At 58.1% G+C, this 22,403-nt stretch overlaps 2 protein-coding genes across 3 annotated transcripts in view; one reads left to right on the top strand and one right to left on the bottom strand.

The window, feature by feature from the left end:
• FSD1 (fibronectin type III and SPRY domain containing 1) overlaps nucleotides 1-22,403 on the bottom strand; it is a 293,078-nt gene that overhangs the window by 209,496 nt on the left and 61,179 nt on the right. The window lies entirely within an intron of this gene.
• The window catches only part of MAP2K2 (mitogen-activated protein kinase kinase 2), a 35,954-nt gene that overhangs the window by 10,456 nt on the left and 3,095 nt on the right, over nucleotides 1-22,403 (top strand). Inside the window, exons 3-10 of one of the 2 annotated variants that reach the window (XM_050770583.1) lie at nucleotides 4,565-4,711; nucleotides 12,983-13,060; nucleotides 14,141-14,192; nucleotides 14,278-14,402; nucleotides 15,980-16,193; nucleotides 18,049-18,113; nucleotides 20,247-20,308; nucleotides 21,513-21,558. In XM_050770583.1, the coding sequence (XP_050626540.1) occupies nucleotides 4,565-4,711; nucleotides 12,983-13,060; nucleotides 14,141-14,192; nucleotides 14,278-14,402; nucleotides 15,980-16,193; nucleotides 18,049-18,113; nucleotides 20,247-20,308; nucleotides 21,513-21,558 (789 nt within the window). The remainder of the gene's footprint in view (nucleotides 1-4,564; nucleotides 4,712-12,982; nucleotides 13,061-14,140; nucleotides 14,193-14,277; nucleotides 14,403-15,979; nucleotides 16,194-18,048; nucleotides 18,114-20,246; nucleotides 20,309-21,512; nucleotides 21,559-22,403) is intronic. The other variant, XM_050770584.1, reaches the window with a different exon arrangement.

Here is a 22,403-nt window from a genome sequence, read left to right on the forward strand (position 1 = left end):
CCCCTGCATTCCCTGCATTCCCTGGGCCGGGGAGACAGGTGAAGAACTTGCTGCTTATTACGCACGTGGGGCTTGAGTTGCCCGTGCTCGTAGCAGAGGTGGGTTGGTTGGTTCTTGCTTCTGAGTTCCTCCACTCCGCCGTAGCTCACTTCCAGGGTGGCGGTCACACGGCCTGCCCAAGGCCACCTCACAGTACCAGCTGCTGTCTCACAAGTGGTGACCTGAGCGAAGCCACTGCCAACACCTTTGACGCATGTTCTCGTTGAAATTGAGCATCAGCCCCGTTTTGCAGTTAAAAAAACCGAGGCTGAGTGGGGTCAGTGACCGAATTGGATTTGAACCCTCTTGGACTTGGGAGCGGCTGCCAGGGCATAGCCTCCGGAATCCATTGCACGTCCCCTAGCTGGCCACCACTCCCATCCTGTGTGTTCATTTTAAAATCTCTTTTAGGCCGGGCGCGGTGGCTCAAGCCTGTAATCCCAGCACTTTGGGAGGCCGAGACGGGCGGATCACGAGGTCGGGAGATCGAGACCATCCTGGCTAATATGGTGAAACCCCGTCTCTACTAAAAAAATACAAACTAGCCGGGCGAGGTGGTGGGCGCCTGTAGTCCCAGCTACTCGGGAGGCTGAGGCAGGAGAATGGCGTGAGCCCGGGAGGCGGAGCTTGCAGTGAGCTGAGATCCGGCCACTGCACTCCAGCCTGGGCGACAGAGCGAGACTCCGTCTCAAAAAAAAAAAAAAAAAAAAAAAAAAAAAAAAAATCTCTTTTAGAGAGGAAGGCTTGCCATGTTGCCCAGTGTTGAACTCCTGGCCTGAAGCGATCCTCCCGCCTCAGCCTCCCAAAGCACTGGAATTACAGATGTGAGCCACTGCATCGGGCTCTGTTCCGATTTTTACAACAGCTAATTCAGAATGTTTGGAAGCGCAGTGTGGGCCACACGTGACTGTGGGCTACATCCAGCTCTGGAGCTGTCAGTTTCTGATCCATGATTTACGATATTGCTGAGCTCATTCCAGACCCAGGCCTGCGGGGCGGCAGCCTGGTCCTCGTCCCACTCCGGCTCTCGCGGACACTCAGTGAAGCTCTTTCCTCTCCTTTCCTACTCCAAATGCCCAACCCCACCCCTGGCCCAAATTCCTCATTCTTCTGTAGAAACCGTCTCCACCTCCGAGCCAGGTCTGGCATTCAGTTTTAACACCCTGACACCACCCGCATTTAATCAGCTATTAGAGCTGGCAGGGCCTGGGCTGTGGTGTCCTGGAAAGAATACGGGCTGCAGTGTTCCCCGAGGCAGCCCCCATCCTGACTTAGCAGCTAATGCCACTGGGAACATGGCTCCGAGGCTCCGAACCTGGGCTTGCTCAGTCAGCAGGAGCGGGACAGCCCACCCGTCCCCCGGGGTTGTCAGGGTGAACTTCAGAGGGTGCAGGTGCTCAGGAACGCCCCCTCCCTGCCTGTCTGTCTTCCTTTCCCCTCGCACACCCTCAGTGGTGGCTGCCTGTTCATCTGGAATGCTTGCTCGACAGGCCCCAGGTATTACAGAACCATTAAAACTGAGATCACTCTGCAGCCGCCCTGCGCAGACCGGCCTTCCGCACATCTGCTACTTACTACAGCCTTCCAGAAGGCCTGTCGCTTCCGACGGCCTCATTTCATGTTAGGGGCTCCTGGGTTCCAAGGCCTCTGGGATCCCTCCCAGTGCCTGTCCGCCACTTCCTCTCCTCAGTCACGGCTTGTGACGGCCGAACACGCGCTCTTTCCTGCTTCTTGTCACCCATCTACGGCTCCTTTGAAGTTTTTGGTCAGGAGCTGAGCCGTCCAAGACAGCAGCCCCCGGTCAGATGTGGCTACTGGGCTCTTACAATGCAGTCAGTCCGGATGTGCTGAACGTGGAAAACACGCACCAAGCTTCAAGGGCTTGGTGTGAAAACAAACGTGGCCTTTTCTTTCTTTCTTTTTTTTTTTTTTTTTTTTGAGACGGAGTCTTGCACTGTCGCCCAGGCTGGAGTGCAGTGGCGCGATCTCGGTTCACTGCAAGCTCCGCCTCTTGGGTTCCCGCCATTCTCCTGCCTCAGCCTCCCGAGTAGCTGGGACTACAGGCGCCCGCCACCATGCCACTAATTTTTTGTATTTTTAGTTGAGACGGGGTTTCACCGTGGTCTCGATCTTCTGACCTCCTGATCTGCCCGCCTCGGCCTCCCAAAGTGCTGGGATTACAGGCGTGAGCCACTGCACCCGGCCCAAATGTGGCCTTTTCAAGTAAATCTCCCAACCTCCACGTGAACATCCAAGCTTCAGTACCGGGCCCTTGTGGAATGGGAGTGGGCACCTCTCAGATAATAGCCTGGCTGTAGGGGAGAGCATCCTAGGGTGCTGGGGTGGCCCTGGGGCCTGTGGAGTCACCATGAGGGAGTGGAGTAGCCCAGGGGCCCCGTCTGGAGCTGGACTCTGCAGGCTGGCCTGAGGCGAGAAGCCAGAGCTACAGGGGCAGGCGGTGCCAGGGCTGCAGTCAAGGTGGGACACCCTTTGCCTGAGGAGTGGCTGGGTGGGGGGAGCTGGGCACTGTGCCCCTGGTCCCTGCCACGCTTTTCAAGGTCACAGGCCTGGAGCAGGGGGCACACCCCACACATGCCCTGTGCTGTGGCCACGGTCAGCCTCCTGCTGCCCCGAACACAGCGAGGGCTCCTTCATGCCTCCGTGCCCGCTGACAGGCGGCTCTTTGTCCCTCTGCCTGGAACACCCTCCCCCATCTCCTCCTCACGGTGACTGTCCTTCCTCAAGGCCCGGCCCCAGTGTCACCTCCTTGTTTCTGCTCCCCGGGCACCCGGATTGCTTCTCCTTGGCGGCATTTTTGCCACGTCGAGGTGGTCTGACCCATTCCTGTTCCCGTCCTGAGCCCGGGTCTCCCCCAGGAAGGAGCCGTCTCCGTCTCAGTCCGTGGCTGTTTCTTCACTGACTGCACACCTGGGCCTGGCTTTGCCTCCGTGGCAGATGAGTGGAAACCATGACTTTTTCTTGTCTTATTGCAGCGGCTGGAGCAGGATGCTCTGATTCTCCAGAGCGCTGGCCAAAGCCTTAGGCTGCTCCTTGCCGTGTGGGGGGTCCTGCCTCTCCTGGGGCTTGTCCATGGGGTTAGGGGTTGCTCGTGGTGTTTTATCTGATGTCCTTTCTGCACCTTTTTTTTTTTTTTTGAGATGGAATCTCACTCTGTCTCCTGAGTTCAAGTGATTCTCCTGCCTCAGCCTCCTGAGTAGCTGGGATTACAGGTGCCTGACTAATTTTTTGTATTTTTAGTAGAGATGGGAATTCACCATGTTGGCCAGGCTGGTCGCGAACTCCTAACCTGGTGATTCGCCTGCCTTGGCCTCCCAGAATGCTGGGATTACAGGCGTGAGCCACTGCGCCCGGCCAATTTTTTTGTATTTTTAGTAGAGACGGGGTTTCCCCATGTTAGGCTGTTCTTAAACCCCTGACCTCAAGCAGTCCACCCGCCTCAGCCTCCCAGAGTGCTGGGATTTCAGGTGTGAGCCACCACGCCAGGCTCCTTTCTGACCTCTTGAGTGGATCTTTGGCTTCTTGCCTTTTTAAAGTGGCACCAGGGTCAATGTGATGAAGATTTCCCCTGCCGTCTTGAACTTGGGTGGAAGGAGAGGGAGAATCCTCAGGGGCGTCCGCGGCTCTGTGTGCCTAACGTCTCCACGGGGTGTCTCCAGCTTGAGGGTGGGAAGGGGCTCGAGATAGACCCACCCCAAGCAGGGAGAGGGCTGGAGGGGAGCCATTGCCCTGCCTCCCTCCTGGGAAAGGTGAGCACTTTGTCAAAGTCTGGTTTGACGGGGAAAAACGCTTTCACACAGCTCCCACTACAACTGAGCGGGAATTAAGTATTTGCTTCGTTGGTCTTTTTTGAAAACAGGTTTATTGAGGTGTAATTCACATACCTTACAGTGTCCCCTTTGAAAGTATGTGACTCAGTGGATTGTAGTATATTCATGACATTGTCCTCATCATCACAGTCAATTTTACAGTATTCCATCACCCCAGAAAGAACTCTGTCCTCATCAGCAGTCACCCCCATCCCCTCCTCCAGCCCCCGCCACCCATGCATCCCCTTCCTGTCCCTGGATCAGTCTGTCCTGGACAGTTCATAGAAATGGGATCACATACTGTGTGGCCTTTTGTGTCTGGCATCTCGCACTAAGTGTGACACCCTCAGGGTCCATCCACGCCGTGGCCGGGGTCAAGGCCTGGTTCCTTTTTACGGCTGAGTCCTGTTTCGGTGGGGGATGGGCTGCGCTGGGTTGGCCTGCTCTGCCCTGAGTGGGCGCCTGGGCTCTTTCCACCCTTGCCTGCTGTGAATCGTGGTGGTATGAGCGCTTGTGGACACGTTTCTGTGCGGACGCACGTGTCCACTTCTCCCAGGCGAACATCTAGGGGTGGAATTGCGGAGCGGGGGCTGAGTTGGTCTTGACCACTGTTGTGAACGCCTGCAGAGCAGAGGCCCCAAATGTCCTCATCCCATTTTCGGGCGCCCCCAAGCTGGTCTCCCCCCTCTCCCCGGCAGCTGATCCACCTTGAGATCAAGCCGGCCATCCGGAACCAGATCATCCGCGAGCTGCAGGTCCTGCATGAGTGCAACTCGCCGTACATCGTGGGCTTCTACGGGGCCTTCTACAGCGACGGGGAGATCAGCATCTGCATGGAGCACATGGTGAGTGCGTCCGGGACAGAGGCAGGGGCAGGGCCTCCCTGGAATAGAGCATGTTGGGGAGAAGGAAGGCTCCCCGTCATGGCCCCTTTCCTCGGAGGCAGCAGTGCGCCGGCTTCCAGGGGATGCCATACAGCTGTGTATATAGATGCTTTGGTTTTGTTTTGTTTCCTTTTGTGTTTTTTGAGAGGCAGTCTCACTGTGTCGCCCGGGCTGGAGTCTAGTAGTGCCGCAATCTCGGCTCACTGCAACCCCACCTCCCAGGTTCAAGCCATTCTCCTGACTCAGCCTCCCGAGCAGCTGGGATTACAGGTGCCCACCACCATGCCGGCTAATTTTTGTATTTTTAGTAGAGACAGGGTTTCACCATGTTGGCCAGGCTGGTCTCAAACTCCTGACCTCAAGTGATCCTCCTGCCTCGACCTCCCAAAGTGCTGGGATGACAGGCATGAGCCGCCGCGCCCGGCCAATGATTTTGTTTTTTAAGCACTCATGCCTTCCTCCCGGCTTTGCTTTTTCTCTTGCTGTATCCCGGGTATCGTTAGGACAGCAGAGAGGGAAAACACTCCCGTTTTGGGGGTCACGTAGGTTGTTTCCAGTCTCTGCCCCATCTCAAGTAACAAGGTACTGACTCGCAGGCAAACCTGTGAGGTTAAACCGTGTGAGGGAATTGCTGGGTTCCAGGCCAGATGCGATTAAAAATTGATCATTATCAGGCCGGGCACAGTGGCTCATGCCTGTAATCAGGATCTTTTAAGCCCAGGAGTTCGAGACCAGCCTGGGCGACAGAGTGAGAAACCATCTCTATAATTGAAAATATTAAGTGAGTGTGGTGGCACGTGCCTGTTTTAAGATTTTTAACAACATTTAAAAATGGGGATAAAAGTAGCGCCAGCTACGTGAGAGGCTGAGGCAGGAAGCTCCCTTGAGCCCGGGAGGTTGAGGCTACGGTGAGCTTTGGTCACACCGCTACACTCCAGCCTGGGCAGCAGAGCGAGACGCTGTCTCAAAACAAAACTAAGCTGATGACCGTTTTTAAATGGCCTTCTCAGGAAGGTGTGGCAGTCTGAGCTTGTCAAGGCGGGTCTGTGCCTCCCCCAGCTCAGATCTGTGGGATCACAGTCTCTAGGGTGGGGCACAGGCACCCCCTCCATGGACTCCGACGTGCCCCCTTGTTAAGACTGTCTGGCCGGCCGGACGCGGTGGCTCAAGCCTGTAATCCCAGCACTTTGGGAGGCCGAGACGGGCGGATCCCGAGGTCAGGAGATCAAGACCATCCTGGCTAACACGGTGAAACCCCGTCTCTACTAAAAAATACAAAAAACTAGCCGGGCGAAGTGGCGGGTGCCTGTAGTCCCAGCTACTCGGGAGGCTGAGGCAAGAGAATGGCGTGAACCCGAGAGGAGGAGCTTGCAGTGAGCTGAGATCCGGCCACTGCACTCCAGCCTGGGTGACAGAGCAAGACTCCGTCACAAAAAAAAAAAAAAAAAAAAAAAAAAAAAAAGACTATCTGGCCTTGAAGCTCAGAAGTGGGTAAGATTGGGTGGAACAAAAGGAGAAGTGGCCAGAGCTCAAAACCCCGGAGGAAACGCTGCCGACCCCGCTACACCGAGCTCATCAGGTATCAGATTGCCCGCCACACGGCATCCTTTGCAAAACCAGAATGCTTGGGTGACACCCTGCAAACGTGCGATCCCCTTTGACAATTTTGTAATAAAGGCAGGAAGTGAATTTGAGCAAGGCCCCCACATAGCCATGTGACTCGGGCAAGGCGGCACCCGCCTTGGAACCCCTTTCCCGCCAGCAAGGGAGACCTGGCGTCTGCCCCGCTGCTCGCAGAGTCACGGTGCCGGCGGCATCAAAGGGCGAGGAAAGGATGAGGAAGTGCTTTGTGGTCTGAGGTGGTCCCTCTGTCATGTAGTGCTCCCCATTCCTCCTCGTCTTCCTCGTCTTCCCGCTCCTCGCGCCCATCAGGCACCCGCTCTACTCAGGAGTTTCGTCCTCCCCTCACGTGGCTGACTCAGCTCTCAAGACCCCTGCTTCCCATGCGGAAACGGGAGAGCATGGCAACCCTCCCCCAACCTCTGTTCTTGGTGAATTTAAAATGGGGGTTCCCTGAGTGGGTGCTGGCACCCCAGGGGACACCACACAGACCACCAAGCTGCAAGAGGGAGACACAGGCCATGCTGTCTGTGTTTATGGGGTGCATTCTTTAAAAGTTCCAAGTTTGTCTAGCCAGGGGCGGTGGCTCACACTTGTAATCCCAGCACTTTAGGAGGCCGAGGTGGGAGGATCACCTGAGGTCAGGAGTTCAAGACCAGCCTGGCCAACATGGTGAAACCCTGTCTCTACTAAAAATGTAAAAATTAGCCAGGTACGGTGGCGAGTGCCTGTAATCCCAGCTACTCAGGAGGCTGAGGCAGGAGAATCGCTGGACTCTGGGAGGCAGAGGTTGCAGTGAGCCGAGATCGCACCACTGTACTCCAACAACAGAGTAAGGCTCCATCTCAAAAAAAAAAAAAAAAATGTGGCCCACGCCTATAATCCCAGCACTTTAGGAGGCTGAGGTGGGTGAATCACTTAAGCTCAGGAGTCCAAGAGTAGCCTGGGCAACGTAGTGAAGCCCCATCTCTACGAAAGGACAGAAATTAGCCAGGTGTGGTGTGCACGCCTGTAGTCCCAGCTACTCAGGACAAGAGTCGGTTGAACGCTGGAGGCGGAGCTTGCCGTGAGCTGATGGCGCCACTGCACTCCAGCCTGGGCGACAGAGCAAGACTGTCTCAAAAAAAAAAGTCGGCCAGGCGCGGTGGCTCACGCCTGTCATCCCAGCACTTTGGGAGGCTGAGGCGGGTGGATCACGAGGTCAGGAGATTGAGACCATCCTGGCTAACATGGTGAAACCCCGTGTCTACTAAAAAAAAAAATACAAAAAAAATTAGCCGGGCGAAGTGGCGGGCGCCTGTAGTCCCAGCTACTCAGGAGGCTGAGGCAGGAGAATGGCATGAACCCGGGAGGCGGAGCTTGCAGTGAGCCAAGATGGCGCCACTGCACTCCAGCCTGGGCGACAGAGTGAGATTCCGTCTCAAAAAAAAAAAAAAAAGAACTAAAAAAAACAATGTGGAACATGTTGATTTTAAAGCATCAGGTGAGCCCTGACAGGGCAGCATCCTAGGAAGTAAAGCCATCCAAGGGGGCCATCCCTGCCACCCTCGCCGGCCCTGTGAATCCTCTCCATGCTGAACGGTGCCCTCGGAATTCACCCATGTGCCCATAGGTTTCCACGGCAGGGCCTGCCCAGCACCTGATTCATTCCCTTCCAGGCCACCCCAGTGAGGCAAAGAGGCAGCTTAGCACCAGGGCTGAGGATGGGCGTCCAGATGAGGTCTCGGCCCCACTGCTCACTCTCACCACGAGTTCAGGACAGGACTCTTGCTGCTTCTGCTGTGAAGCCGAGGGAGGCGGTAGTCCCTGCTGTGGTGAGGACTATGTGAGCTCTCCCCAGGATGGCACTTGGCACGCACGGGGTGTTGCATCCGTGTCCTGCGGCCATTTCCCTGTATTTCTATGCAATTGCCCCATATTTCTGTGTCTTCTTTATTTTCTTTTATTTGAGGAGTAGGGGGGTACAAGGTCTCTCTCTGTCACCCAGGCTGGAGTGCAGTGGCATGATCCTAGCTCACTGCAGCCTGCACCTCTTGGGCTCAAGCGATCCTCCTGCCTCAGCCTTCCAAGGAGCTGGGACTACAGGTGCACCAGCACGCTCAGGTAGTTTTTTAAGTTTTTTGTAGATATGGGATCTCACTATGTTGCCCAGGCTGATCTTGAACTCCTGGGCTCAAATGATTCTCCCGCCTCAGCCTCCCAAAGTGCTGGGATTACAGGGGTGAGCCACCGTGCGCAGTCATGTATTTATATAAAATGGCCAGCACTTGTTGGTGACTGGAGCTTAGGAACAGTGGGGCTGGCTGCTTCCCTTGGGCCTGAACCTATTGCTGGATAACTCGGGGCAAGAACCCAGTGGACACTGGGACCTCATGGGATGGGAGAGGAGAGCCAGTGACTTAGGGACCTCATAGAGGTGCCCCTTGGCCTTTCTCGGGGTCTCGTGAAATCTGCTGAGGAATGCCCACGTTGTTCTGCAGTAATGGAAACTGGACGTGTCCATCACTAAGGGAGTGATTCAAGAATGATATTTGGCCGCTTTGCAGTGGCAAAGTGAAATCCACAAGGGTGTACTGAATGGGAGTATCCCCAAATACAACACTACTCATGTAGTGGAGGGGTGGTTGTAGAAAATAAACATCTCATGGGCTGGGCACCGTGGCTCACGTTTATAATCCCAGCACTTCGGGAGGCCAAGGCAGGCGGATCACGAGGTCAAGAGTTCAAGACTATCCTGGCCAACATGTTGAAACCCCATCTATGCTAAAAATACAAAATTAGCTGGGCACGGTGGTGCACGCCTGTAGTCCCAGCTGCTCAGGAGGCTGAGACAGGAGAATCACACGAACCTGGGAGGTGGAGCTTGCAGTGAGCCGAGATCATGCCACTGCACTCCAGCCTGGCGACAGAGCAAGACTCCGTTTCAAAATAAAAGAAAAAGAAACATAGCATTGGCTCTTTCATTTATTTATTGTCTTTTCAAGTCAGGGTCTTGCTGAGTTGCCCAGACTAGAGTACACTGGTGCCATCCTCCCACCTCAGCCTCCCGAGTAGCTGGGACCACAGGCACGAGCCACCATGCACAGCGAATTTATTTGCTTATTTTTGTAGAAATGGTGTCTCTCTATGTTGCCCACGCTGGTCTTGAACTCCTGTCCACAAGTGACCCTCCTGCCTCGGCCTCCCAGCGCTTTGGGAGAATCACGTGAGCCCAGTAGGTCGAGGCTGCAGCGAGCTATGATTGAGCCACTGCTCTATAGCCTGGGCAACAGAGTGAGTCCTGAGACTGTATTTCCAAATACACAGTCAGATCTGGGGACCAGGTGCTCACTTCTGTAATCCCAGCATTTTGGGAGGCTGAAGCGAGAGGACCTCTTGAGCCCAGGCGTTTGAGAGCAGCCTGGGCAACGTGAGGAACCCCAGTCTCTACAAAAAATTGGCAGGACTTGATGTCGCGCCTGTAGTCCCAGCTACTTGGAAGGCTGAGGTGGGAGGATTGCCTGAACCCAGGAGGTCGAGGCTGCAGCGAGCCAAGATCCCACCACTCTGCTGCCGTCTGGGCAACTCCTGTCTCACAGAGAGAAAGAAAAGATCTGGAACAATCTGAGTCACACTTGAGGGGAGAATGGTGGAAGCGATGGGGCGTCTGGGTTTTTTATCTTCGTTTGAATTTTATACAAGAAAAATGTGTTCGCCTACTACCTATGTAACAAAAGTACAGTTACAAGACTATTTGAAACACACACACACACACACGGACACACACACACACACGCACACACGGTAGAAGTGTGTGGTCATGCACAGAGTGAGATTTGGAGCCAGCAGTACACAGCTGCAATACCCTCTGCGCCACATCCTGTCTCTGTGACTCAGACAAACTGCTTGTCCTGCCAGACGTTGGTCTTTATAGCTGGAGACCAGCCCTTCTCAACCAGGGGCAGTTCTCCCTCCCAGGAGACACCTGGCGCTGTCTGGGGACGTGTGTGGTTATCACGTCTGCGGGGTGCTTCTGGCGTGGAGTGGGTGGAGGCCAGGGGCGCTGCTCAGCACCCTGCAGTGCCCACACCGGCCCCACCCCAGAGAGTGACCTGGCGCCGATGTCACAGTGAAGAAAGACGGCCGCAGAGACAGCTCCTGTGAGGCGCCTCCCGCCAGCTCACGAGGCTCGCAGCCCAGCACTCCGCCCGCCCTCACCTCCTGGGAAGGGCTTTCTCAGTTTCCTCACGCAGCAAACATTGATTGTGACCCTCTGAGGAACGGAGACTGAAGGAGCTGTGCTGGGGAGCAGGGGTTTTAGGGTTTTAGGGTTGCGTTGGCTGCCTTGGCTGCGCTGGCTGCATTGGCTGCGTTGGCTGTGTTGGTTGCATTTGTTGTGTTGGTTTGTGTTGGTTGTTTTCCGCCACCCTGCCTCTTTGAAGTTGTTGGTCTCTTTCTGGTTTTTGTTTTTTTGAGGTAGGGTCTCCCTCTGTCACCCAGGCTGGAGTGCAGTGGGGCGATCTCGGCTCACTGCAACCTTGACCTCCCAGGTTCAAGGGATCCTCCCACTGCAGCCTTCCGAGTAGCTGGGACTACAGGCTTGCGCCACCACGCCCAGCTAATTTCTGTACCTTTTGTAGACATGGGGTCTCACTGTGTGGCTCGGGCTGGTCTCAAACTCCTCAGCTCAAGCATGCGTTTTCCTCGGCCTCCCGAAGGGGTAGGAGCATAGGTGTGAGCCACCATGTCTGGCCTTTTTTTTTAAATTGAGGAGTCTCGCTCTGTCACCCAGGCCGGAGAAAAGTGGCGTGATCTCGACCAACAGCAACCTCTGCCCCCCGGGTTCAGGTGATCCCCCCGGGTTCAGGCGGTCCCCCCGGGTTCAGGCGGTCCCCCCGGGTTCAGGCGGTCCCCCCGGGTTCAGGCGGTCCTCCCGGGTTCAGGCGGTCCTCCCGGGTTCAGGCGATCCTCCTGCCTCAGCCTCCGGAGTAGCTGAGATTACAGGCGCCCACCACCACACCCAGCTAATTTTTTGTATTTTTAGCAGAGGTGGGGTTTTACCGTATTGGCCAGGCTGGTCTCAAACTCCTGACCTCAAGTGACCCGTCTGCCTCAGCCTCCCAAAGTCCTGGCATTACAGGCGTGAGCCACTGCTCCTAGCCCATGTCTGGCCTCTTTTTAAAGAATTAGTTTAAGGTAGATTGATAACAACTGAGAATGGAAGCAGTTTCCACCTGGCCCTGGCTCACCGGAGCTCCCATCCCAGCCCCTCCTCCTGGGCTGTCTGGACCCTGGCCACACCTGCCCTCCCACCCTGTGTGTCTGCATCTTCAGCCTGGAGCTGGTGGATGGAGTCACATCTGTGCTCTAGAGGCCTCAGAGCGTGTCGGGTTCTCTAGAACTGCCCTCGGCCTTTCTCTCCGAGCCTAGCTGGGCAGAAGTGGCCAGAAAGCGGCAACCCGGGCACCCCTGAGTCCCAGGATTTCTCCCCCGGCTCCTCCCACCCATGTGAATGAAAGCCGTCCTGGGGAAGGCTGGGCTTTTGCAGGAGTCCTGGAGCAGCGTGGTGGGGAAATCCAGGCTCCCTGGCTCGCCTCTCCAGCCTCAGTTCCGCTTTCCTCCTGCTGAGCGCAGAAGAGAAGCATGCCAGACGGTGGCAGTGGGAACTCGGCCGGTCACCCCTGCTGTCCTGGGGGTGGCCTGGCAGGTGTGTCCGGAGCCTCCACCTCTGAAGAGGCATCTTGGGTGGCTCCCAGGGCCTGGGGTTTTGGCATTTGGGGGTTTGGGTCCCCAGGCTTGTTGCCAGGCAGCCTTGGGCAAGACATGGAATTTCTGTTTCACCATTCGTGACATGGAGGTGGGGCCGCACCCAGGGGCCAGCCTAGCCATGATGACTGGTTCCCAGGCCTCCACAGGATGCCCGGCACAGCGGCGAGGAGACCGAGGCTGTGGGGAGTGGCCAAGGTCACGGTCACCTGGGCTGGCCTCACTGGGGTCCGTCCTACAGTCCATGCACCCCCTGGCACCTGTTCCTACTCAACCTGGCCTTTCTGTCCTAAGCGGCAGGGACAGGCGCAGGGCTTGGTTAGGGAGCCCCTGTGGGGGTCTGGACAGGCACACAGCAACCCTCCGTCTCCTCCCACATGGGCAGCACCCGCTTCTCCTCCACGCCCTCACCCTCCCCTTCCCTTCGTGTGCTGGGAAGAGGACCCAGGCCCAGGAAGCTGATCTCCAGCCTGGCCGCCTCCCATGGTGCACAGACAAGCCTACCATGCAGGCTTCAGGGAGTGCAGGCCCCACAGCTGGCTGAGCCCCCGGCCACGGCTTGGGCTGGCCTGGAGCAGAGCCTCTGCCGTGGCGACGTCAGGAGGGCCGAGTCACGCAACTGATTCCAGGAAGGGACGGGAGGCGGGGGCGCCCTGGGCCCTGTTTCTCTGCCACCTTGTGGGCGGGTGTGCAGACCCGAAGCAAAACTATCAGAAGGCCCCTTGACCAGTGGGTGGAGTTGGGCTCCCGCCCCTGCTTCCCATCAGTCAGGAGGCAGACCGCCCCCTCGCCGGGAGTGGGGGGACGCATCCGTGGCTTCCCAGCCACCTGCTCAGAGCCTGCACTCACTCGTCGTGTGCCCTCTAGGATGGCGGCTCCCTGGACCAGGTGCTGAAGGAGGCCAAGAGGATCCCCGAGGAGATCCTGGGGAAAGTCAGCATTGCGGTGAGTCCCGCCGCAGACCACGCACAGGCCTCCTCCACACGGCCAGGGTTCCAGGAGCCACTCACGGTGCGGTGGGGGTTAGGGTGGCCCCTGCAGAAAGAGAGTGGCCAAGGCTGTGCCCACCCCCTGTGGAGCTTGAACAAGTGACGTCCCTTTTGGGGCCCGAGGTCACCATCTGCCGAGTGAAGACGTTAGGTTTCCTCTTCACTCTTAGTATCCTCTGTTTGCCATGCTGGTCCTCTCTGACCCTCGTGGCAGGGGGATGTTGGCCGCTGGTACGTTGCAGGGGACAGGAGCTTGTTGAAGGGGAAACCCTGGGGTGGGACGTGGGACGCCAGGACCTCCAGACACACTCCCCCTTGCTGTTAGAAATGCCACCGGGGCCAAGGGCGTCTCTGCTGCCCGGTCTCCAGCGCAGCTGCTCCGCAGAGCCGTGTGGCCTCAGCAGACCGTGCGTGTTGCTTCTAGGAGCTTGCACCTTGCCCATAGCAGGGGCCGAGTCCCGCCTGCCCGTACCGGAGTTGGGATTAAGACACAGGCTGCGTGCTGCCAGACATGCGCTTCAGAGTAGAAAGCTGCCGTCAGCACTGCCTGTGCTGCTTCCTTCACTTCTCGGGATGCTCCTTCCAGGGTGGGCCTGGGGGAAGCAGCGTCCTTCCCGGGCACCCTTAGCCCGTCCCATCTGTGGGCCCTTAGCACAGTCCCTGGGGCCCCAGATGCGTTACAGATGCTGCCCTTCAGGCTGGTGTGGGCAAACTCAGCAGCCCGGCCTACTCCCGGGCTGTGGGCCACCGTCTCAGCTTCCCTGGGGCTCAGCCGTGTGCCCTGATTCAGAGGCAGTAATGGCATCGGCCGCACTGCAGCCGTGTGGGAACCGGGGTTTACTTGCACACAGCACAGGACCATCAGCATCGTCTGCCCTCGCTTGCTCCGCCCCAGCGAGCTCCTCGCAGCCTGAAACAGGGTTCCTGCCGCAGGTCCCTCGCTCCAGCTTTGGCTGCTCAGGTCCAACCCCTGGGCTCGGTCAGGAGCTAAGTCCTGGCGGCCTTGTCCCGTGACCCTCTCCGTGCTCCCCTGCAGGTTCTCCGGGGCTTGGCGTATCTCCGAGAGAAGCACCAGATCATGCACCGAGGTAAGGCCCAACCCGCCCTCCTCAGAGCCCTGTGGGCTGGCAGGCAAATGTTGGGCGCCCCTCACTCGCCGCCTGCCGCCCCCAGATGTGAAGCCCTCCAACATCCTTGTGAACTCCAGAGGGGAGATCAAGCTGTGTGACTTCGGGGTGAGCGGCCAGCTCATCGACTCCATGGCCAACTCCTTCGTGGGCACACGCTCCTACATGGCTGTGAGTCCCCCCGGCTGTGAGTCCCCCCAGCTCTCCCCTCAACTCTCCCCCTCAGCTCTCGCCCCCAGTTCTCCCACGTAGCTCTCCCCTCCATCTCTTCCCCTCCGCTCTCCCCGCCAGTTCTCCTGCGCAGCTCTCTCCCCACCTCCCACAAGGCTTTCCCAGCTACTTCATGGGCACACGCGCCTACATGGCCGTGAGCGCCCCCGGGACATTCCCACCCCAGCTGCACCCTCCCCTCCGTCAGCTCTGCCCACTTGCCACAAGGCTTGGGTGCCTCCTGGGAGCCTGCTTTTCGGATTCCCCTTGCTATTTTTTATTTGTTAATTTTTCAGTCTTTTGTAGACACGGGGTCTCGCTGTATTGCCCAGGCTGGTCATGAACTCCTGGGCTCAAGTGACCCTCTTGCCTCGGCCTCCCAAAGTGCTGGGATTCTGCCAGCAGGTGTGCCTGAGCCCCACACCCAGCCAGATCTCCCCTTCCTATTGGAATTCTCACGGAGGTTTTTGTCTCTAGCAATGCCTGCCAGGTTTCTTTCTTTCTTTCTTTTTCTTTTTCTTTGTTTTCTTTTTTTTGAGACAGAGTCTTGCTCTGTCACCCAGGCTGGAGTGCAATGGCACAATCTTGGCTCATTGCAACCTGTGCCTCCTGGGTCTGAGCAATTCTCCTGCCTCAGCCTCCCAGGCAACTGAGACTACAGGCATGTTGTCACCACACCTGGGTAATTTTTTTTTTTTTTGAGACGGAGTCTCGCTCTGTCACCCAAGTTGGAGTGCAGTGGCGCCATCTCGGCTCACTGCAAGCTCCGCCTCCCGAGTTCACGCCATTCTCCTGCCTCAGCCTCCTGAGTAGGAGACTCAGGGACTACAGGCGCCCACCACCACGCCCGGCTAATTTTTTGTATTTTTACTAGAGATGGAGTTTCACCGTGTTAGCCAGGATGGTCTCGATCTCCTGACCTCATGATCTGCCCGCCTCAGCCTCCCAAAGTGCTGGGATTACAGGCATGAGCCACTGCACCCAGCAGCCTTGGCTGATTTTTTAAAAAATGCTTTTGGTAGAGACGGGGTCTCGCCATAGGGGCTAGCCTAGTCTTAACTCCTGGGCTCCCACCTCAACCTCCCAAAGTGCTGGGATTACAGGCATGGGCCACCACACCTGGCCCTTACTTCATTTCTGGACCAAGAAATTGGACTCTGGGGTCTTTTAGGAAATGACTGGGGATTCAGCAGCCTGCCAAATTGAGCCTTGGAGCAGGCTCTGGATGTTAGCCGTGGAGAAGGAGGCCCCTGCTTCCTGGGGCCGATCGTCCATTCCCAAAAGCGCTGAGCGTTGTGGGCTCTTCAAGAGCTGCGGTCGACACCAGCTCCAGGCGTCGGGCTGGAGCCTCTTCAGCAAGTGCTGCAGGGAGGCCCTGGGTTGCTGAGCCGGGAGGTAGAATTGCTTAACAGCTCTCCGTCCATTGCTGTGGTCATTAGCCATGGAGAGGGTGACTGGAGCTGTAATGGGGCAAGCCTCCCGGGTTCCAGCTGCCATCTTCGCCCCTCTGGGCTCTTTCCTTCCTGCCTCTGCTGCAGCCGGAGCGGTTGCAGGGCACACATTACTCGGTGCAGTCGGACATCTGGAGCATGGGCCTGTCCCTGGTGGAGCTGGCCATCGGAAGGTACCCCATCCCCCCGCCCGACGCCAAGGAGCTGGAGGCCATCTTTGGCCGGCCAGTGGTCGACGGGGAAGAAGGAGAGCCTCACAGCATCTCGCCTCGGCCGAGACCCCCCGGGCGCCCCATCAGCGGTACGGCCTGCGTCTGCAACTTCCGGTCCGGACGCGCAGTACCCTGTGCGGGGCCTGCTTGTGCCTGGGCCAGCAGCTGCCTCTCCTCTGCCCCTGTCGCACCACCTGTCCCCCTGGATGGTGCCGACTGTGGTCAGCAGTCCTCAGATGGTCCTGGGGTTTCCCGGGACAGAGCTGGAAGCAGTGAGTGCCCCAAACCTGTTCTGTCCAGGCAGTTGCACCTGTTGTTGCCAGCTGGCGGGATCTGGGAGCGCAGCTTTGCCGCCAAGCCCCTGGGTAGTTAGATTTTCCAACATTTTATCCTGAACGCCTTCAGACGTACAGAAAAGTGGAAGAAACTGGCCACTGCAGAGCCTGGATTCTGCAGGTGACACGCTCCTGTGTGCAGGCCAAGCCTTCCAGGGAGCCCCGAAGTGGAGATCTGACTTGGCATGGCCCTCAGTGGCCTGCTGGCTCCGGCCCCAACACACACAGGAGGGGACGCAGCCCAGGAGGGGGCGGGAGGGCTCAGGCCCCAGGGACAGCTGGGCTCGCAGAGGACAATCCGACGCTTAGGGCGGGCACCTCGGGAGCGGGAGCTCCCAGACGCCAGCCAGAGACGCCTGAGCGGACACTTCCACCGCCTGAGGGAAGAACCAGGGGCGGACCCTGCTTGGTGCAGAGTCACGGGAGGGTCCTGTGATTTTTTTTGAAGTCAGACATCAGGGAGAGTTAGTGGAGTTAGACCCCAAAGGACCCTGTAGCGGACTCTGGTTGGTTTTAAAACCACGTTTCCGAACTGAAGCACACTCCCCACAACTCACTCATTTCAGTGGTTTTCAGTCACAGTGCTGCGCCCCATCACCTCTAATTCCAGAACCTTCTCAGCTTCCCAAGAGGAAACCCCGTCCCCATCAGCCATCACTCTCCGTCCCCATCAGCCGTCACTCTCCGTCCCCTTCCTGCCTCTGTGAACTGGCCCGTCCTGGGCATTTCACAGAAACGGGATCGCACACTGTGTGGCCTTCTGTGTTTTGTGTGTGGCTTCTCTCCCGGAGCGGTGTCCTCGAGGGTCCTCCACGCCGTGGTGCGTGTCAGAGCCTGGCTCCTTTTGAAAGGCTGACTGGTATTTTATGACACGAGCAGGCCACGTTTTGTGGTCCTTCTACCCCGGACGGGCTGGGGCTGTGAGAAGGTGATTTTCACAGCACTGGCAAACCCAAGCCCTCCCCTCCAGCCAGACTGCTGGGATGTCTTGATCTGGTCCCAGGGAGAGTCCCCCAAGTCCTTATACTCAGGCCTGGCCTCAGCCCCTCCCAGGTGGTACACCATCCCCAGCCCTGCCCCCAGCCCAGGGCCCCAGCCTGCCTGCCCATTTTGGGACAGGCAGAAGGCAAAAGTCCAGCGGCCAAGCCCAGGCCTGGCCAGCTGGTTCTCAGACGGGTCAGCCACCCCTAGCCGGTCTTCCGCCCTGAATGGCACTCGGGGCCTGCCACCATCACCGCCAGCAGCTCCATGCAAGGTCACAGTGCTGTCCTTGCCTGCGGTCAGCACCGTCCCTCCCCCTGCCCGCCAGAGAGGAGGGTGATGACTTTGGCACGTCCGGCAAGCCTCACCGAGCGAAATGTGTGACTTCTCAAAAAATGTTCATGTTCCTTTTGCCGTTTTTTTAATTCACTAGAGGCTCAGGCATCCCGGGGAATGGAACTCAGCGTCAGGCAGAGGGGCTTTGTCCTGTGCCTCTGCACACCCACCTCCGATTTAGGCTGGCGTGGGGAGGAGGGTGCCCGGTGGTGATCAGCCCCTGGGAGCCCAACCCCCAGAAGTAGTGAGGTGGCCACTGGCCCCTCTCACCTCCATCTCTCTCCCTGTGCAGGTCACGGGATGGATAGCCGGCCCGCCATGGCCATCTTCGAACTGCTGGACTATATTGTGAATGAGGTTGGTGCTCGACGCCTTTTGGCTTTTCTTTTCTTTTCTCTTTTTCTTTTTTTTTTTTTTTTTGGAAGCAAAATCTCTCTCTTGAGTAGAGCAAGAGTCACCCAGGCTGGGCCGGGCACGGTGGCTCACGCCTGTAATCCCAGCACTTTGGGAGGCCGAGGCGGACAGATCAGGAGGTCAGGAGATCGAGACCATCCTGGCTAAGACAGTGAAACCCCGTCTCTACTAAAAATACAAAAAATTAGCTGGGCGCGGTGGCAGGCACCTGTAGTCCCAGCTACTCGGGAGGCTGAGGGAGGAGAATGGCGTGAACACAGGAAGTGGAGGTTTCAGTGAGCGGAGATTGCGCCACTGCATTCCAGCCTGGGCGACAGAGCAAGACTCCGCCTCAAAAAAAAAAAAAAAAAGTCACCCAGGCTGGAGTACAGTGATGCTATCTCGGCTCACTGAAACCTCCACTTTCCAAGCTCAGGTGATTCTCGTGCCTCAGCCTCCCGAGTAGCTGAGATTACAGGTGTGCACCACCACACCCAGCTATTTTTTTCTTTTTTTTTTGAGACAAAGTCTAGCTTTGTAGTGCAGTGGCTTGATCTTGGCTCACTGCAACCTCTGCCTCCCAGGTTCAAGTGATTCTTGAACCAATTCCACGTGCATCGCATCTCCCGTCTTCCATTGTGCTGCACAAGCCCAGCTCCTTCCCAAGGGCCTTGTTTTTTTATGAAGACGCACCCAGAATTCCCCCCGCAGCCTCTCGCCCTGAGTCTAGCGGGAGGTGCGTGCCAGCAGCCCCGGGCTCAGGCCAAGGAGCCAGCCTACCGCTTGAGCGGTGGTCCAGTGTCTCTGCATTAGAGCGTCCAGGAGCCCATGGGTGTGGACTCATAAATCACCCCACTTCCACGGAGAAAGGGACAGGCGTGGCCCTTGCCTCTTGGAAGGAGGCCAGAGAGCCTAGAAGGACCTATAGGTCCTGGAGTGGCTCCTGTTCCGTCAGTCCCTGTAACCACCCCGTGAGCCAAGTGTGAGGGTTTCCACCGCCCAGATGAGTAAACCAAGGCACAAGGAGGGGCTTGGCCTCCTCCCAGGCCTGCAGCTGTCAGGGAGGCACAGGACTGCACCCCAAGGTCCTGCTGGCCACGTGACCAGACCGGGCCACCTCCCTGAGCTTTCTGTGGGCTTCTGTGTCTTTGGCAGCCCTTTGGAGCTGGGGCAGAGAAACAGGCATCTAAGCTGCCTGCAGACTGGGCAAGGCCTGGGGTTGGGTGGCGAGATGATGACAGGGCCAGGTGGGGTGGCCCTGGTGACCCAGCCCTCCCTGCACCTGGCAGCCACACCCAGGCCTGGTGCACACATCCCCCCACTGCTCCCCTGCCTCTTCCCACCCCTGCGCAGGAGAGGCCTGACCCCGCACTGCCGGCACCACTTCCACGGCCACTCCCACTCCAGGGACGTGTGTGCTGGGCCGGGCTCTCCAGTGCTTGGGCTTAAAATTTTGGACCCCGTTTGGTTGGGCACGGTGGCTCAGGTGTGTAATTCTAGCACTTTAGGAGGCCACAGCGGGTGGATCACCTGAGGTCAGGAGTTCGAGACCAGCCTGGCCAACCTGGTAAAAAATACTGTCTCTACTAAAAATACAAAAATTAGCCAGGTGCAGTGGCGGGCACCTGTAATCCCAGCTACTCGGGAGGCTGAGACTGGAGAATCGCTGGAACCCTGGAGGCGGAGGCTGCAGTGAGCCAAGATCACTCCATTATGCTCCAGCCTGGGCGACAGAGCGAGACTCTGTCTCAAAACCAAAGAACTTTGGACCCAGCTGTTCCTCTGTGGGGCCCAGTCCCAAAGCTCATCCTTCAGCCAGCGTCACTGGGGAAGGAAGCAATTGATGATACTCGAGGGGTTGTCCTGTTTATAAAAGGGGGGTGCACCCCTCTCTCCTTCCCTCCAACCAGCCATGACTCTCAAACGAGAAGTTCCGGGAGAAGGCCAGCTCTCACAGGGTGCAGCTCAGCTGGCATGTGGCGTCGGCCAGGCCTGCAGGGTGGGTGACTGGACAGGACAGGCAGGGGTTGGGAGGGCTACAGCCAAGGGTCCCTGAAGACGCCCAGGGCTGACCCCGCCCTCTGTTCTCCTCCGCAGCCGCCTCCTAAGCTGCCCAACGGTGTGTTCACCCCCGACTTCCAGGAGTTTGTCAATAAATGGTAGGTGGAGCCGGGCCGCCCGCACCCCTGGCCAGGACCCAGATGTGCCACTCCTTCCAGGTCCTGGGTGGGGCCCCTGGCCCAGCCTGCCCATCCAGAATCCCAGTGCAGCAGGGTCATGCAGGACTCTGAGCCCAACAGGAAGCCAGATTCCCTTTCCCAGGGCTGTGGCGCTGCAGCTCCTGGCTGCCATGCCATCCTGTCCCCGAGCCTGGGGGTGAAGCAGGATTGCAGGCCCTGTGGACATGACGGTGTCCCTGCCTCACCGTCTGCAGCCGGAGAAGCCTCTGCCTGGTCTGCGGACCCCTGATGTGCTGGCCATGGGCTCCCCGAGGCCCGCCTGCAGGTTCTAGGAGGATTGCCAACCCCTCTCCATTCTCCTGCCCCCAAGCACCCAGCAGCATCTGTGGCGTGGGCCTCAGGCATGGGCCACAGACCACGGGGGAGGAGCTGGGGACACCCGCTTGCCCATAGGGCCAGTCCGTGTGTCTGAGCTGGGGGCGCTGTGAAATGGCACCGCACTCCTGGTGCTAAAGTTGTCCTGGGCCCTTGACGTGTCCTCCGGCAGGCCGGGGACAGCATCTGACCCACACACGGGGCTGCTCTGTGTCTGAAGAAGGTTTTTATTAGAAAGTTAGCTGGGGTAGGCCGGGCGCGGTGGCTCAAGCCTGTAATCCCAGCACTTTGGGAGGCCGAGGCGGGCGGATCACAAGGTCAGGAGATCGAGACCACAGTGAAACCCCGTCTCTACTAAAAAATACAAAAAACTAGCCGGGCGCGGTGGCGGGTGCCTGTAGTCCCAGCTACGCGGGAGGCTGAGGCAGGAGAATGGCATGAACCCGGGAGGCGGAGCTTGCAGTGAGCTGAGATCCGGCCACTGCACTCCAGCCTGGGCGACAGCGTGAGACTCCGTCTCAAAAAAAAAAAAAAAGAAAGTTAGCTGGGGTTGCATCCAGGCTTCTGACCCACCAGGCGGGGTTTCCCGCCCTCTCACCCTCCCCACGGGTGTCCTGCCCCTGGCACCAAAGGGCAGAGGTGGAGCCCTCGTCCGCTGCCAGGCGGCAGAGCAGAGCAGGCAGGTCTGTGCCACAGATCCAGGCGTCCCCCGGCCACAGCCCAAAACGCAGGTGCCCTGGGGCCACCAACTAACTGCCCTATCTTGTCTCCCCTACTGCCTCCCGGTCCTGCCTCTTGGAACCCCCAGCCTCATCAAGAACCCAGCGGAGCGGGCGGACCTGAAGATGCTCACGGTGAGTGATGCCAGCGGGTTCTGGGGCCGGGAGGGTGCAGGCTGCCACCCGGGCCCCAGGAAATAAGGCTGCTGGGCCTGGCTTTGCCCCGGGAGCCAGCACCTGCGACCAGGATGTGGGCAGTCCAGGTGTGCCAGGCCACACCGAGGACCCTCTGTGGGTCTCCCTCGTCCACGAGAGAAGCCATCCTGGAGTGGCTGCGGGGAGCATAGGGTGGGCTCTGAGCCCCACCGCTCCTGCCTGGTGCTGGTCCCGCACCCACAGGATGGGACCCCAGGCTCATTTGCCCTCATGAGAGGCTGGAGGCAGCTCTCAGCTCCCCGAGCTCCTTTCCCTGCAAACAAGAGGGTGACCGTCCCTGTTGTGCACACTGTGACAGGCAGGTCCCCTGAGGCTGTGGGTGCTTTGGTGTCTCCTTAAACTCCCATCCTCTGATACCCTCGGAAGCCTAGCTGTTCACCAAAACTCGCCTTCCCAGCGGGGACTATGCCCTCAGAGGAGGGCCCTGGGCGTCATCCTCCTGCCCCTCAGCCCAGCCTACACCCCGGGTGCTGTCCCGCACCACGGCCACCGTCAGCAGCCTTCGAACCCCTCCACAGCTTCGAACGCCCTCCTAGACAGCCCGCTACTTTCTGTGCCTGTAAGAAAAGAAGAGATGCCAGCTACAGGTGCCCAACCCGTGCACCTTGTGATACCGGAATGTGGCTTTCAGCTTTGTATGTTTCTTGAGGGTTGGACAGAGGCTCACTGTGTCTCCCAGACTGGAGTGCAATGAAGCAATCTCGGCTCACTGCAGTCTCAGCCTCCCAGGCTCAAGCAATCCTCCTGCCTCAGCCTCCCGAGTA

This window comes from Macaca thibetana, chromosome 19 (assembly GCF_024542745.1).
Source record: "Macaca thibetana thibetana isolate TM-01 chromosome 19, ASM2454274v1, whole genome shotgun sequence".
NCBI classification, from domain to species: domain Eukaryota; kingdom Metazoa; phylum Chordata; class Mammalia; order Primates; family Cercopithecidae; genus Macaca; species Macaca thibetana.